This window comes from Melospiza georgiana, chromosome 4 (assembly GCF_028018845.1).
Source record: "Melospiza georgiana isolate bMelGeo1 chromosome 4, bMelGeo1.pri, whole genome shotgun sequence".
Classification (NCBI taxonomy): Eukaryota; Metazoa; Chordata; class Aves; order Passeriformes; family Passerellidae; genus Melospiza; species Melospiza georgiana.
Genome location: NC_080433.1, coordinates 51,605,878 through 51,623,530, shown reverse-complemented (window position 1 = coordinate 51,623,530; position 17,653 = coordinate 51,605,878). Strand labels below are relative to the sequence as shown.

At 38.9% G+C, this 17,653-nt stretch overlaps 1 protein-coding gene across 2 annotated transcripts in view; it reads right to left on the bottom strand.

Annotated features, from left to right (window-relative positions):
• Positions 1–618: 618 nt before the first annotated feature.
• The window catches only part of NELL2 (neural EGFL like 2), a 134,988-nt gene continuing 117,953 nt past the window's right edge, over positions 619–17,653 (bottom strand). For both annotated transcript variants that reach the window (XM_058021901.1, XM_058021902.1), the window contains exons 16-20: positions 16,656–16,796; positions 7,519–7,712; positions 6,357–6,533; positions 4,117–4,341; positions 619–1,428 (exon numbers count right to left, since the gene is read on the bottom strand). In XM_058021901.1, the coding sequence (XP_057877884.1) occupies positions 1,378–1,428; positions 4,117–4,341; positions 6,357–6,533; positions 7,519–7,712; positions 16,656–16,796 (788 nt within the window). In that variant the 3' untranslated portion in view covers positions 619–1,377. The remainder of the gene's footprint in view (positions 1,429–4,116; positions 4,342–6,356; positions 6,534–7,518; positions 7,713–16,655; positions 16,797–17,653) is intronic.

Genomic DNA, 17,653 nt, shown 5'->3' with positions numbered 1-17,653 from the left:
CTTCCTCTTCTCCTCTTTTGTCTCCACTGTTTGTGATGCATTCTTTACAAATTCAGCCTTTTCAGTCTGCAATTTGCAAGCATTGCTTTATTCTTTATTTCTCTTTGAGAATAACACAAGTTTGGTCAGTAGCCTCCCTTATTTACTGTCCCAACAGAGCAGTAGAGACAAAAGGGTTTGCATTCTGCAGTAATCCTCACGCATTAAGATCCTTCACACAAACAACAAAAACATCTGCAGAGCTTATGGAAGACAAACCAACCCTTGGCAGCTGGAGAGAGGAGGAATTTGGAGAAGATCCCCTGCAAATCTGAACAGATTCAAGTCAAACACAAATACTCTCTACTGACTCTGCCAACACCCCACTGGCACATAGGGGATCTTTGGGAATGTGAATTTGCTATTTAATCCACTGTAATGACAAATTACTTATGTGTATCTTAACAAAGATAAGACATGATAGGCATAAGGCTGTGCTGGGCATAAGCTCCCACACTTAGAGGAGCTACACAGGCAACACTTCACCTGTATTGTCCAGATTCCCAGGAATACTGGCAAAGAAGTAACAGTATACATGAAAATTAAGTCCTTGAAAAGGAAAGATGGCACAAACAGAAATTTAAGGTAAGAGAAATATTTATTTAAATTTGCACAATAACGAGCTTATACTGAACAAAGTCAATCAAGAAATAATAGTAAGTGCAGTAAAACAAGGAAATATTGATGACTTTTCCCATCAGAAAACATTAAGAAGCCATGCCTGTGCATCACGGGTTTTCTTTATTTTTTTTGGATTTTTTTCTTGTTTTGTTTTTATTTTTTACAATAACTTCTTTTTTTTTTTTTCAGCGCACATACTGTACATATCACATCTTAGCTGCTAGGTTCATTATTCCTGAAGGCTTCATCCTTTTACTCAAATATCTGCTAAGTTCTGCAGTAAGCAATCAAACACGTTTGTGCAGTTCCAAATATGATTAGGCAAATCTGCTGCATCTGGTCAAGCGTTGGACTCTCAAAGCTTCAGAAAACCCTGTAAGAGCTCCTAGTTGATTTTAGATCTTGACATCATTATGTACAGCATTACAATGTGTCACTTTACACTAACCTAAACATTCTGCACAAGGATGCCAGACAGACAAATAGCCAGAAGATTTGGGCTTAACCTCATACAAAGGTTTACACATCTGAGCTTGTCTTGAGTCCCATAAATTTCATTCTGATTCAGGTAACTGAGTTCATCACATATCTGCACTTCAGATAGACAAAACCAACCTAATTTTAGTTTCAAATTTGAACAATTTTTGGTCTAAAGGTCTATTTCTGTGAAGGAAAATTCTTTATCCAGAAACTGCTTGTGAGAGATAGTTGTTGGTGTCACAGTTCCTGAAGGCACTGTGGATCCACTGAGCAACAGACATGGCCATTCTAAAGGATGGAAAAAACAGAAAGAAGAATTGAAACAATTTGCATTTTGTACAAAACAAGTAAATTTAACAAACTCAACTGCTTGCAAATACCCATCAGATTTGAACATACAGACTTGTAAAATACAAAAGATGTACAGACTTGGATCAGATTCATGACATTGTCCTCATGTCCTTATGCTGCCCGAGGGAACAGGCTATTATGATTCCTCTAATTGCTTGGCTTGTTGTGGTCTGTGTCCCAGAGCTACAACACTCAAACTGAAAGAAGCTGGGATCAGTGGAAGGAATGCTCCCCACATAAAGGTATCAGGCATCTGCTCAAATACCTAAAGCTGTTGAACAAGACAAGGCACTTGGGAGTTTTATTCATATCAGGCAGAAGGGATTCTGGGTTTTATTTAGCCCTGAATGCTTCAACTTCATGCATCCTGGCTGTAACATCAGCAAACATTAATCCACAAACTTTTTCCAAATAGTCCAGATATTCTTATGAGAATACTAAGGGCAATTAAGGGAACAGATTGCCTATGGACATCATTAAATACTGGAGAAATAATTTCTGCATCTCTACTGTTTCTTAAGTCTGATTCTTAAAATGCAAATAAAAAATGCGTATGATTTATAAATTAGTCCAAATATATTCAATTGACTAAACCGATAGGACTTATTAAAACCAAGGTCTGAATAATTCAAGCATTTTCTTTCACTCCTTCTGTTACAGGAAGTTATAATCCTACTCTCCCCATTCTTTACTTTTGATTAGAATTGCTTTTGTGGCTAAGTCTGCTTTAGCTGATGCCCAGGTTTCTAAATTCTTAAAGGATTTGTGTAAACCTATTTTGCTATAGCTTGTTTAGAGAGGCTTAGATTGAGCTTTGACCTTCCATGAGATGCTTTACAAGTGAAGAGTGGGGGGACACAGGATGAATGAGAAGGAACACTGTACAAACTGGGCACACCATACCCTGATCTGGAGGGAGTGGGCTGCTTGCCTGCAGAACTGCAATATTAAAATGCTGGCAACATCAGCAGATAATGTATTTCAAAATCAATGCTGCTCTGTAAGGAGAATTGATTAAGATTTGGGCTTGTTTAGGGACTAAGTGGTAGCTCTTCTTTGTTAGGCAGTCACACCTGAGTCATTAAAATTATGGGGTTTTTCAGAGTACCTGTTTTGATCCTTGCTATGTCCACACGGCAGCAATGGATTTGATAAGTCTCTATGTGTTTATACTGAGTACCAATTAGTCAATGCTTAAGGTTCAGTCTTCACACAAAAGGCCAGATGGGAGCAGCACTTGGGTGGCCATGTCAGAGCTGATACATGCCTTCTGCAATGCCACTGATGAGCAGCACAACAAGAGCACATTTCCCAGCACCGAGTCTCAAAAGTGCTTCAGGGAAGAACCACACACAATAATTTCTTTTACAGATGGGGAACCAGATGCATAAGAAACTTAGCAACTTGCCTGAGCAAAAAGTAACTTCTGGCATTGAAGCTGGTGTAAAGCACCAGCTTATGGACCCTAAAAGCACAGGTTTTTAACATCCTCTGGGCAACAGCTGGCTTTCTAACCATTAGCCAGCCTGTCAGAGCACAGCATTTTCTTCTACCCACTGACCCATTCTGACATCAGGACAAATGCTGACACTTCCTTGGTGCATACCACTGCCCTTGGAACACGACTATGCCTCGACAGCAGCACCAATTGCACACAGTATTGCATCAGAAAAAGCAGAGCAAGGAAGTGATGCTTGACAGCTTCTGCTGCCTGATCACACAGAATTCTCACAGAAGGAGGTGTTGAAGATAGATTTTTTTTTTTTATGAGCACCTTTTCAAGTAGTTAGTTGTACCATGTATTGGAGTTTGGGAAGCACCTTGCTTGGGAAGAATATAAAATAAAGCATAAAATCAACTGTGAATTTCAGTAGTAATTAAAGAACTGTGTATGAATCTTGCTCTCTCTCCTTGGCTGCTGTGGAAACACATATTGTGACTATTCAGTATCGAGTGGCAAAAACCACAATTAACTTTATGATCTTATTTTGAATAAAAACACTTTTGTTAAGCCCTTTTACTTTTTCATCTGCAAAAAGAAATGCCAGAATTCACATAATGGCCTGTAGCCATTAATTTTTCTCCTCAATCAATTTCTTTGAGTACAAAAACAGTAAATGTTCTAAACACATTTATTAATTTTAAAGTACAAAAGCTATGTAACCATATAACTAGTCCTTTTATTCAGAAAACAATTACTATTCTGAAAAAGCAATTCAATCAGTTCCAGTAACACTATAATATCACACTGAACAAATTTCTTGTGCAAAGTCTAGGCTCACAGAGCCACACTTGCACATTTCCAAGACAGCATGGAGCTTGGAGCTCCATGTTAAGATTCGAACTGAGCTACCCCAGTGGAAAAGTGAAGCCCAGTACCTTGTCCACAGCACTCTGCAGCATGGGTTATCCTGCTTCTGATCTGCTAGCATGTCAAACTGTGCTTCTAGCACTTGCAAGAGTACAGTTAACCAAGCTGAACACTTTTACTGTCACCTCTGCTGCTTTAAAACAAGTGTAGACACCAAGTGTTCCCTGACCAGACTCAGTGCCACATTAATATTTATGTGCCACAGAACAAGCTGGGAAGAAGCATGTCAGCCCCATCTTTATAACCTTGATTACCTTGCACTGGCAGAGGGTGCACTCTGTGCCATGCTTTATCCAGGAGGACCCAGTGAAGCGAACGACGTTGGTTTCATCCAGACACGTTTTGGTGATGTCGTTGCGGATGGTGTCGGCTTGGCAGGGGTCGGAGACACAGCGGGGGCAGCACTCGTTCTCAGGGAGCACACTGAACTCACAGTCCACCTCTGGGCAGGGCAAGGGCCAGCAGTCAACCTCTCCTTGCTGTTTGCAGAAACAACATGATATTATTATTATTATTATTATTATCTCTTATTCTGTTCCTCATCCATTCCTCTGAATCAGCATTATGTCTCCTAGCTGGCTATTATTCCCCATCTGGTGCTGTTCAGAATTCAGCACAGAAAACATTGATATTCATTGACTGTGGGACACACAGCAGATCAGGTGCCTTTCTCTGCATGCCATTCAGACAGTAGATGAGATTTAACTTGGTTCAGTAGACTCTCCATCAAGCTGCAGGTGAAAATTCGCCACAAAATTATGCAATACAGGATTGTGGCCCTTCTGCAAGGGAGAGAAGTTGTAACATGACTGCAACTACAAAAGTGTGCCAAAATTTACAGGGCTTTTTGAAAATTTTTCAGTGGTATTTTTTTTTTCCCCAACGTAATAGGGAACACCCTCACATTTTCAATGAGAGGACCTCCACCCACTCCACTCTCTATCCACTTAGGATATTATGAGCAGAATATCTGAAGTTCCAAACTTATCACACCTTCTACATGGTGGATTTAGTACAGTCAAGGTAAGAAAAGGCCTGGGCAGAGACTTGTGTTGGGCCAGCATATCCTTATGGGAACTCTATGTCTGAACACAAATCTAAAGATGTTTAATAAATCATATCAGTTACTAGAAGCTGGAATCAGCTTCCCTTCACTCTGGACAAAGGCCAAAGTTGCAGATCTATTGGTGAAAGAAAAGACTTCACAATAGTCAATAACATACTTTTTTAAGCAAATCTCTGACTTCCAATTTATTCAGCTCATTTGAGCACAGATTTAATAGTCTGGACTTAGGCGGGGCAAAAATAACAGCATTTAGCCCTAGGAAATCAGTATATTCACAAAATACGTATTTAATTCTTTGAGAATGAGGAGTTTGCTATCTCCAAAGCAGAAGCTGAAAAAAAATCAGACACTTGTAATAGCCCCAAATTTCCTCCACTTGTTGCAGAAAGTATTGCAAAGTTAGTCTTTTAAAAAAATCTCATCTGGGACAATCTTCTTCTTTTGAATTGTGTGATGGTAAGACTGAAAGCAATCTTTTAATCCCGTCAGTGATCTTGACACTTCAATCTATTTTTTGCAGTGATGGACAGTACAGGGAGTAGACAATATGTTGTCACCCCAAAAAATCCATGGTCACTGAAAGAAAGCAGACCTTTGCTACAGAAGTAGCATCTTGAAAACAAAAGAAACATCTATTGAGATCCTAAATTGTAGGTTGGTTATTTTTTCATTTGTAAGACATTTAATGAAGCCCATGGTTATCTATTTCATTGAATTTTTGCAGTGGTAGCACTGTTAAGCACAGTCTACAGAAATGTGCTTCTGGCTGTTGTTCATGATACCCTGACAAGCCAAAGCTGCTACATGGACCAGCCTTTACACTTGGAGATAACTTATGATAAAAGCTAGTTGTTTTTATCTTCGGAGTTTCTCTGTCACAGAAACTTCATGAGCAACATCATGCAGAATACTTTTTGCTTAGAGTCCAAAATACATGCCTAGGAAAAAGGCGACAAGCTTTAACAGATTTTTTCAAACTTCATTTCACTCTTTTGAAAAATGCAAGAAGTCTTATTATTTTTCTGTTACTTGAAATGTATGAATGAATAAATAAGTTTAAGTTTACCAGCATCCTTAAAAATATCAGCTGTGATAATAAATACATATTTAGAATTTCCTTATAGAGCTTCATCAGTCCCTGAATAAGGAGCATGAGTGTTGTTGTGTAGGTGCCATATCCAAATGACCTCCACTATGCTGAAAGCACCTTCATGATTAAGTAATTTATATTATGTCTATTGTGTCAAAGCACATTTTTGACAAAAACAGAAAATACTGACAAAAATCCAGGAAAAGCAGATTTTAATTATACATGCACTTCAGGGAAAATTAAGTGGATGTTAATGCATGAAAATGAAACTATTCACAGATCAGAATATCTCATATCATTTTACCTCCTGTCTGTGCAGCTGTAATCAGGGACCTTACCAGACAGCGGCACTGCTGACAGTTCTGTATCCAGGAATCACCACTGTTATAGGAAAACTCCCCACTCTGATGTAAACATTGACTGCTGAGCCTCGGGTCACACTCAGGACAGCAGAAGAGGTCAACGGTGGGATTTTGGCAGTCGCAGACCATTCGCCGGCACATCACGTATCCATTCTGGTTTTAGAAGAGACACACACAGTGATGGCAGAAATTTGCACAACTAGCCAAACTCCACCCAAAATTTTGTATTTTACCATGATTCTAAGCCGTTAACAGCTCACAAGTTTTCCACTAGACAGTATCTTTGCCAAAATACAATTCAAACCAAGCCAGAAATCCCCATACATGCTCACTAACAAACATAAAATTCCCCTGTTGTCTTACTCACATCCTTCATTCAAACAATCTCCAGGCAGTGCTCCCCTGAGGTGGTGAAACCCAAGGACATCTTCCCCAAGGGTTAGACTTCAATGGATTGCACTCAGTTTGTAATTCTCATAGAGATGCTTGATGAATCTTGCTTTAAACTTCTTAGAATATCACGGTTACACAGAATACCAAATTGGAGGGTGTCAAGGAAGATCAACCCCTCCACTCCGTAATTATTCACACAGGAAGATGATAGGTGTTTGGAAACGAGACCATGTATGCTAAAGCCGAGCTGCTGAAATGCTCAGGATACTGTCAGCAGTGTTTTGGCCCTTTATTCTCCATCAGCACTTAGCTTGGGACCAAACTTCCCACAGCAAACATTTGAGGAAGTTAGCTGAATTATCCTGCAGACACAGAATCTACTTCTATTTATAGTCATCTGCTTGAGATACTGGGATCAGACTCCAGCCCAATAGGTGTCTAGACAGTTTATTTGCATGAAAATGCTGCTACTCCCACCCAGAGAACACAGGTGGCATCTCTGCTAACAAAACAGCACTGTCATCCTTCTCCCAGTACCACATAATAAACTTCCAATGAATGTTTTGCATGCAGGTTGGAGAGAGAAACTATCTCCAAAACCCTGTGTAATACATGATTTCATTTCTGTAGCTCCACACATGCACCTGAGAAGGCAGCTGAAACAGGAATTTCACTGGGATCCTGGTGCTCTGCCCTTCATCCCTACCAGCACTTTGCAGAAGCAGCTACTTGCATTTGTACTGACCTGGCACGAGCAGACAGAGCATCTGTCATTCTCCAGCACCCAAATCTGGCCATTGTGCTTGACTTTGCCTTCATGGATACAGTCTCCTGTGCAGTTCTTGCCATGGGGACAGCGACAGTCATAGCCGCCGTCCAAGTTGAAGCACACAGTGTCATTGGCACAGCTGTGCCTTCCGGTCCCGCACTCATCGATGTCTGCAAAAACACGCCAGGGAATGCTCTCAGACCACATCCAACTCACAAAAGCTTCCTTGTGGCAGTCAATACAAATGATTCTTAGCCATTAAGACCTTCACCTGAAAATTAATTTGTAGTTCACCAGGATGGGGAGAACTTAAAAACTAACAAAAATTTTTTTATGAGTCCCATCAGCTCTTTCGGATCATGTTTTAACCTGATATTTTGAGTTTTGCTATACATATTTCTAAGTATAGCAAATGTCAGTGCTATCGAGTACAGTAGATAGAATGAAGAAACCACAAGAATCATGAGAGAAATAATAATTCTTAGCTGCCTAAAAAGCCTTAGTTTGTGGCAACCATACATGAGACATGTTATGTGAAACAAGAACAGCTTCAGAATCGTGTTCTTAAAGCCTTTTCCTGGCTCTGTCTAGAACATTGGAGTTCACTTGATGAGAATTTAATGTGAAAGGTGATGTCTGACCTGCAAGCTCATTTAAGTCAGCACACCATGCTTTAAATTTCATCATTGATTAGAATGTAAAAACTAGAATATTTTAAATATTCAAGCTGCAGTGACAGCTATAGCCCTTCTGCCTAGAATAGAAAATAAGGAAAAAAATCATGTTTCCAGTGAATAAAAATAAATTACCTCAAAACAAATATTTCTCGAATTAAAAAGTACTTTAAAGGCCTACTTCATCAACGTACACACAACTATTTTGCAAAGGCAAGCTAGCAGCACACACTGCTTTCTACTCAAATAGTCTTTATTTAGCTTTTATAGCTGTTTAAATGGAGAAAAATGATCATAGAAAGAAGCTTCAAAGGGGCATGAAGTAAATGGATATATGCAAAAAAAGTGGAAAACAGAATAAGAGTAAAGGCTAGAACTACAGTGATTGTAAATATTGAGATATTGAGTTCAACTCTAAACACAATTTCTCAGCAGTATAGTCCAAGTTCCTGATAAAAGTTCATTAAAATTAGTTATGTTATAATTAAATGTCCACCAGAGGAGTGAGATAAAATAAGCAATATGGTCATGCATGCATCTTTCACCACCAGCATAAAACCCTAAAAAACAAAACACTCAGCTTTGAGTTCAACAATGGAAATGAAATCTCCAATCGACCTCAAGCGCACTCAGTTTAAAGCAAAATAATTCAATTACCATTTTAATTCTAGGCGTGGCTATGGTCAAAAACCCAAAAAAGTTAACAAGTTGCTAACATGAATATGAATTGGGATGAAAAACAGCAGGGAAATTATTAGAACTCCATTGTACAAATCAGCAGCATAGTAGGTTTCCTTCAAATACTTTGTGCAGTAACAGTGGCATAATCTTAAAAAGAATTGCAAAATTACTAGGGCTTATGGGAAGATTGGGGGAAATATCATTTGAGAACAAATAAAAAGACATGGATTGCTCATGGATTGCTCATCTCTAAAAGAACACGAGCAAGAAGAGATATAGCAAAAAAAAAAAAAAAAAAGAATACTCCAAAGAAGAAGACATGTTGAGAGCTTTTATTTCCATACTGGCTAACACACTAGATAAGGGACAGTGAATGAAAATGAAAGACAACAAATTTATGCCTGATAAATGCAAATAACTTTTCATACAATGCTTAAACAAACTCTGACACTCACTGCTACAGAATCCTAGGAGGCAAAAAACAATTGCATAGGCAAAAGTGTATAAAGCCAGCCAGAATATTCAATTTTCAGTGCTAAGAGATTTTTGGAGAGATTGTGATTTTTGGATACATTTCATGTGTTAGGGCCCATGGTACACTTATTTATGTAACAGATAATCCAGAAGAGGCAAATCATCTGAGATCTCTCCATCTTCTACCTCCCTGCCTTCTGGGGCATCTGAAGGCAGTCACTGCTGTAACAGGGCAGGAGATAACTGGGACCATGAACCTAAGTCAGTGTGTCTGAAACATCACTGGCACATCAGACAGGAAACCCACCCCAACAGTCAGGACACATAACCAGTGGAACAGTGGCCCTGCAGAGGCTGTCCAGAGTCTCAGCTTGAAGGATTGTAGAAAAGTAGCAAACAGGAATGGTTTGAGTGATGCCAGTTTGGGCATGGAATGGGCATCCCTGCCAAAGCAGGGATGGAAGAGCTACTCTTTCCTTCCTATATTTTCCCTTAAATCCAGCCAGAAAGTAATATAACCTGGCAATTTAAAATTAAGGTATAGCTGTTCTTAAGCCATGCAATAACAAGAACAGACACAAATTCGTTTAAATGTAATGATTCGGATTAACAGCAAGATTATCTTTATTATCAAAGTAATTTTTGATAAATGACTTTCCAAAACTTGTATTCATTTGTTTAGGACAGTCTTTTGTACATAATTTTCACAGAGCTGTCATAAATTAATAAGGTCACTTCTCAGCAACCTATCTACTTAACAGAAGGCAGACATACTTAATGAGGTAACTGGACAAAGTTCAGCTGTCATGTAAACAAGAAAGCTTTCCTTTAAACAACAAATGGTAATCCTATAAACACTGACTCTGCTTTCAGCACTCATACACAAGTCTATTTCACAATTTTCCCATGAGAAAAAGGCTTCTGAGATTTATTTTTCAACACAGTCACAGTAAGTGAAGATAATGGAGGTTTCATCATTGACTCTGGTATTGAGCCGAGCTTATCTGGCATTGAGAACTTCTGAAAATTCCCAATCTTGTTTTTTTCAGTTGTTTTATTTATGAAAATAAATGTTCTGGATAGGACAATTTAAATATCCCTAGTCACAGCAGGAGCTATTTACATTTTGATTCTAACCTAATCAGAAACAGCAGTGTGTTTATGATGCAGCAAGAGAAACACCAACTTTTCATGCATGAAACTTCATCTGCATTATTCATCCACATCAAACTTCAGGCATTATCAGCAAAGAACTTGCACACAAATCATCCATACCAAAGCAAAACTTTGTTCAGTTTTTTTTATTTTAGACTTTTAACAGATGGTGAATCATGTTCCTGAAATTGTGCTTACAGCCATAACCAGCTATGGACAAGGGACACTGGGTGCTGCATCTTTTGTGTTTGAAAAGGGAAGATGGTAAGATTACAGATTGCATATTACACTCTATCCAGCCACAAAGCCATTTTGTGACTTCTTCCATGCTGTTAACAAAACACACAATCAAACAACCTCCAGCCCCTTCCCAAAAGAAACTAAAACAAAAAATCCCCAAAAGAGTCCCCCACAAACCACTCAAGAACAAATAGTTCACTTCAGGCTATTTACAACACACTGCTTAAGAACCAAGCAGCTTGAATGTTAGGACATTAGAACATTATGTCTCAAAAGACTTGGAGGTTTGCCTCAATAAAAAAACCCGACAGAAATTAAATGTAACTAGTTATCTAGTGCTAAACTGAGAATCAGTTCTTATTTATCAAACCTACATGAAAAATTACAGCAGCTTTCATCTGTCTCATTTTTAAGGATTTTCTTTTCTTACATCATCTCTTACAACCTAATGTTGCAATAACAAAGGCGTATCATGGGAGAAGAAGTAGTGATACATGTTACAGAAAACCAGGAGTTAATTCTATTACAAATAATTTACTGCCTACACAGGAAAAATACCAGACTAAAGCCATACAATATGGTGACAGTAGTTAGAATGACTAAACTCCTTCTGCAGTATTTGTGAGACTGCAGACATAGAAAACTCCATAAAAATGGGAATTTCAATTGCTCCAGGTTGTGACCCAAGGTTGTACTTAAGAGATTCCCTGTTTCTTGGAAGAGGTAGTCAAAGAAACACAGACGAACAAAGCACCATTTCATTTGGCCCTGAGCAGCAAGCAGCCTCTGATTCAGAATGTCTCATCATTCTGATATTGGTTAGACTCACTTTTTAAAGAAAAGGGGAACATTTGTATCACTGAGAAATATTGGAAGAGATGACTCGGGAGGGTGGACAGCTCCTTTGCTCTGAAGCCACTCAAGTTGCTCAGTTACCTTTGCTCTGAGGAATAGCATTAGCTCAGCAAGGTGAAAGTACCAGGACACCTGAGTACCTTTTGCTTAAGGCAAAAAAGGAAGCAGTGCATTTGCTAGGGAACCCAAGCTTGTCTGAGCAGAAAGCTCTATTTCTGTTCTTTTCTGTCCTGAGTAGATCTATTGACTGGTGTAATCATTCTTCAAAGAGCAAGTAAATTGTGAATAATTTATTTCTGAGTTCATGTAAGCCACCTGTGAGAGTGAATACCAGATGTGGAAGATGAGGAGCTGAGACTTCAGATGTTGGTAACATCAGCTTGACAGAAATGTCATTTCCTTCTACAGTAAATGTGTTAATATTGCTGTCTTATAAAATATAGCGGTCAAGTTTCTGTTCTATCAGTCCTTTTATAAAAGACGAGAAAATCCAGAAATTTTGTTTTCTTCCCACACTCCAGAATATTGAAATACTAATGTGTCTCCATATATACCTTCAGTTTGGTGCTGCTTAAGTTGGGTTCACAAATTTAATACTGAAGCCTTAATGCCTATAGCTCTATTTGGGATAAATGGAAAAAAGAAAGAAGTCACTTTATTTGCTGACCTTTAATGATCATGAATAAAAGCAAAAGGATTTTGATGGAGCTTTGTGAGTGCTAGCAAGGTTTCCTGCTGAAGAGTAATGATTTTTTATTTCCTGTTTCACTTAATTGCTGTCAAAAACAATGCTTCTGATAAGCCTAAGTGTAGGACTCCAAACTGACAGTGGTTTTAACTTCAAAAAATCTCATGTACTAGTTAAAAAACCGGATGCGGTGTGAGATAAATTGAGACATCCCAACAGCCAGCAATTCCTCTGCCTTCCAGCTCCAGAGACATAGATGCTAGAGTTACCATTTTGGACTTGCTCAGTCAGTAAGGCTGGGGAGCATACTGAGGCTTGCAATATGCCTCCATCCCTCATTATCCTGGATTGTTGAAAACAGACTTCAAGTGGAGCCTCAGCCTCTGTGCTGTCAGGCTGGCTGCTCTGTCACACAGAGAAGTAAGTGATTCTAATTCTGGAACAGGATGGCAGAAAAAACCCATAAGATACTTCAGAACAGAAAACCCAAATGTGAGTTCACATATGGATAAACCCTTACAAGCAAAAAAAGATTCTTTTATGAATTGGACATTCTGGATTGATCTATCCAAACCTTTCATTTGCATCTGTCTCATTTAAAGAATGTAGTACCTGCTGAGAGTGAAGGTACATTGATCTCACATTCTATACTAACAACAGCTGGTACCTGAAAGATACTCTTGGTAAGTCCTAAGGGGCTGCCTTAATTAGGTGAGCTTTCTTTGGATGTGGATGTGTGCCAAACGTCCAACAACTGCTGAGGCATAGCCTGCACTATTCTGGTACAAACCAATATAGCCTCCCTCTTCAACTGATTATGGAAGCTTTTAGACATTGCAAAGGATAAATTCAAAGGAATGAGGATGTTACATAGAACTGCAGGGCAAACATTAATGGAGCCTGAACTTCTTATTTTAGGATTTTGCCCTCAGTTGTTCTAGTTTTTTTTACTGCAATGAAGCCTGAGGATGCAGTATCTACTCCCTTAGCCCAGCTTTCTTTATGAAATGGTACATAAGAGACAACCTTCAGCAGCAGTAAGACTGTTTAAAGAAACTATAAAGAAAAGCTGTCAGGGGCAAAGAGGAAGATACAAGTTAATATACCATACTGAGTGCTATATTTACATATATAAAATTTAAGACTTTGCAAAGCCATACAAACTCAAGAACTACATGGCTGATATTCACTTTTCTGGAAATATAACAAGGCATAACATAATTTTATTTCAAAGGGAAAAACAGCAATTGCTGCTAAGAGGTTGAAGCCCTACAGCTGCATTTCTCATAATTTCTCTCAGTAATTTTTATAGACACCATAGGTCTACCTGGGGGTATAATGTGAATCAAAACTATTAGCAAAGAGATCTCTAGGTCTTCCATTGCCTGCAGGTACAATAAAATGGGATCATGAATTTTTGCATTCAAGTACATTAGTCAAAATATTCAATATTCTTTCTCAGTGTGCCAAAGAAGCAGCAGTAGCCAAGGTCAATAGACGTGTAAAATAGGCAATTCAGTAACTATTATTTTATTATCAAGCATGGACAAAGTCTAGTGCTACTAAGGAGCCCAGCTCTAGGTAGGAATATTTAGTATGATGTCCTAAAAGGGATAGGTGCAGCATTGGAATTTTGTTAAAATAAGGCTTTTAAGGAAATGCTCCTGTGCATCTGCGATTTTAACAGAGGTGCTTCCACATGGATTTTTAAAATTGGAGTCCCTGCTGAAGGAAACAAAGAACTGATTACACTGATCACTGAAATGCTTTGTGCAGTATTATCAGCACATGTGCAGGGGACACAGAGACTCAGTTTCAAGGAAGATGATGTAGAACAATCAAGAAGGAAAAGCTTCCTTGGCTTTTAAAGGTTTTTTCCTCTAGAAGAAGGAACTTACTTCAAGGCAACTCTAAAACTTACAAAAGATGAATCAAGTCAAGCCTATTATGCACTCTATATAAAACACTACTTTGCAGTAGTTTGCACTGTTCCTCCTACAGCTCTGCAAGCTGAAGCACTTGCACAAGATAGAAAGTTTCAGAGGATGCTGGTCCTGGATAGAGTTGAAGGTGAGAACTGGAGAACTGTGATTTGAAATTAGAGATTAGTATAGCCTGGAAGCTGCTGCCCCATTAAATGGTCTGAAAGACCATCCACCAACAGCTCAATCTAATCACATCTAACTAGGGGTTACTGAAGAACTATCAAAAGCAATCCATTTTCTTTTGTCTATAAACCCAGTAGGGAAATCTCTTACAGGGGAAAGATCTGACAGCAGAGAAGACAATTGCTTCTGCACTACGGTGTTGTGCTACTGCAAGTTCAACTTCCCACACTGCAATGGATTTTAGGTTGTCTCTTCATGCCCCTTCTGGTTTTATTTTTATCTGAGACAACATGTCACAAGCTCCAATCCAATAAAAAATGATGTGGTAAAACTAATCAAATATCTAACCTTCCTTCCCATTAAAGCCAGGCTGGAGCAACCTGGTCTAGGGAGATGTGTCCCTGCCCAGGGGGGAGATCTTTAAGGTACCTTCCAATCCAAGACGTTCTATAATTCTGTGACCTCGAGTTGCTAAGGATCCCAAATGTTTGGAGCTGCAATCAATCAAACTGAAAATGTTCCACTGTTAGTCACTAGGGTTGTCAGCAATGAAGATAGTTTTCTGGCATCTGTGATTTAATTCTAATTACTTGTTATCCTCTGTGAACGTTTAATAAAGAGCTGCTGGCTCTTTGTAGAAAAGGTCAAAACAGACTAATAATTGCAGCTTCTGTACACATGTAGCAATCCCCACATATCTTCTCCCTCGGCTTTTCATTTGTTTAGAATTTGCTGCTTAATTGATTCTTGTTTGAACACATTGTAACACAGCCACTTTGTATCGTGGATCTCTCTTGAGATAGCATGTGTGCCAAACCACTATCTTCAACCCACCAGGTAAGTGTTATACTGACACTGAAGATAAAACTTGGGATATTGAGAATATTTCCATAAATGCCTGGCTGGACTATTTATTTCCTGTGCCACGAGTGACAGAAGTGCAATGTTATAATCAGAGGGATCACAACTTACTCTTTGCACCTTCCTGTCCTAACTCCTGGCCAGCTAACACTGACATTTAGTTAGCTCTTGACAAAGAAAGCTCAACTTATGAAAGCAGTGGTTGCCTTAAATTGCTGATTCCTCCCGGGAATACAGGCTTTCAGCTGTGATGAAAATGTGTTGAAATAAAGTATTGATGATGGGTATACCAGAAAGGTCATTCTCACTCCTGGAGAACTGTCTGTGTGTCTGCGTTAGAGAAATTAATTCAATTGCTTCCCTTTGGGACCAATGCAGCCCACCAATGTGTGTTTAAACAGCAATAAGAAAGCTTACACTGTGAGCACTGAATATTTCAGCACTCAGAGAAAGAAGGGAGTAAGGGTGATAATTTTGCCCTGAGAAGTGCATGGCAAAAAGACTGGCTTGCTCTGTTATTTAAGAACAGCAGCATGAAATATCTTAAGATGTCTTAATGAATAACATTATAAGATGTTATTAAGATTAAGATATCTTAATGAATAACATTCCACACTAACAGATCTGCATCTGAAAGTAATTCTGTTCTTATTAATCTGCTGTTCTCTGTAACGTCATTCATGAAGACAGAAAACCTTTCCATCTCCTTGTTCCTCCTGTCACTCTCTTGTCCCCTACACCTTGTGCCAGCCCTATGCCCACTGAGCTCCCTAGTCTGCAAAGCAGGTCTGCAAAGTGCTGCCTTCTAGAAGCAGTTAGCCATCACACAGGAGAAACACCACAGTATGTCCAAGGCATAGGGAAGGGTCTCAGGGACGCATAATCATTTTCTGCAGTGGGAAATATTTTTATCAAGAACTATTTCAGTGTATGAGGAAAACAAAGTGGAAGAAATGAGGTCTGGATTGAGGCCCATTGCCTATGCACAAAGAATCTGACATACAAACAGATTACTGTGGAGTGACAGATTACAGTGCATGCTACCAGCCCACGGGAAATCACTTATGCAAGGGACAAGCACAGAAGCAGATGTAGGGCCAGAGAAATTGCATTTCAATCACCATGCCTGACTTTACATATTATGTTAGTAAAACACAGAAATGCTCCACTATTGCTCCACATTCTAGGAGTATTTATACTTTTATTCTTTTGCCTTTGATGATGATGCTTATTTAGATTGTAATTCTTTTGCGTCAAGGTTTAAATTTCACTGCAGTTTTCAAGACAATGCTTGACCAGTACAATCTGAAACACTAGACATTTTCTGTACATTTTCATGTGAACCATAAGAGTACCCCACCTTTTTTAGACACTGACCTTCACAGGATTCTCCACTTGGTGAAAACATCCCATTGTCATGGTAGCCATCTCTGCACTCGCAGTGGTACCAGCCGGGCAGGTTAATGCAGTTAGCACGGCTGTCGCACTGAACAAAGCCATCCGAGCACTCATCAATATCTGTTTATTAACAACAACAAAACAGAGCAAAATTCACACAGAGAAAATTGCTGTATTCATTCAAGGAAAGAATGATATATGCCTGGTGTTTCTAGGTTTCATAGAATTATTTTCATTACTGACACTTGAATTTGCAGAATTAACGGCAATGAAGTTTTGAATTTTTTCCATAAAAATACTTGGCTAATGATTTTGGGCCTAACAGCAGCAGAGGTACTGCTTATCCCAATTTACTGCCTACATAGTAGCAACCCATTTTGTCACAAAACATGACAGGTAATCTGACATCTGTTTAATCTGCCCCTAATATGAAGCAAATAATTAGGTCCCAGTTCATATAATAAGATATTAAACCTTTGCGTAGTGCAGGCTGCCTGATAAAACAGATTTTTTTTTCCAGGGGTATATAAAAACATTAAATATTTACTCCAGTCCTTGCTTATGGTTTTGGTGACACCAATTATAGGTTAGAAGGGCTTCCCTATCCAGTGGAGTTCCTGTTGATTTATACCAGCACCTCTGAATCTCTACATAACCGATTGCAGGCTCTCTCTAATCATCAAGGAAAACATCTGGGTTTCCAAACAAATGCTTAAATCATGAGGGTGAAACACAACACATTCTCCTTCTCCTGGAAATTGCTTTGGGAAGGGTATCTTTTAAACCAACAACTTCCACTGATTAAACTTTACAATAACAATTTATCACAGAATGGATTTTTTTTTAATGCACTCACTAGACCCAAAATCCACCAAAGCATATTCTAGAGACCTGTACTCACAGACTTAGCAGAGATGCACAGAACTTTGTGACATGTTCACTTCCAATGCCTTCAGGTACACAGTAAGCTGTACTAA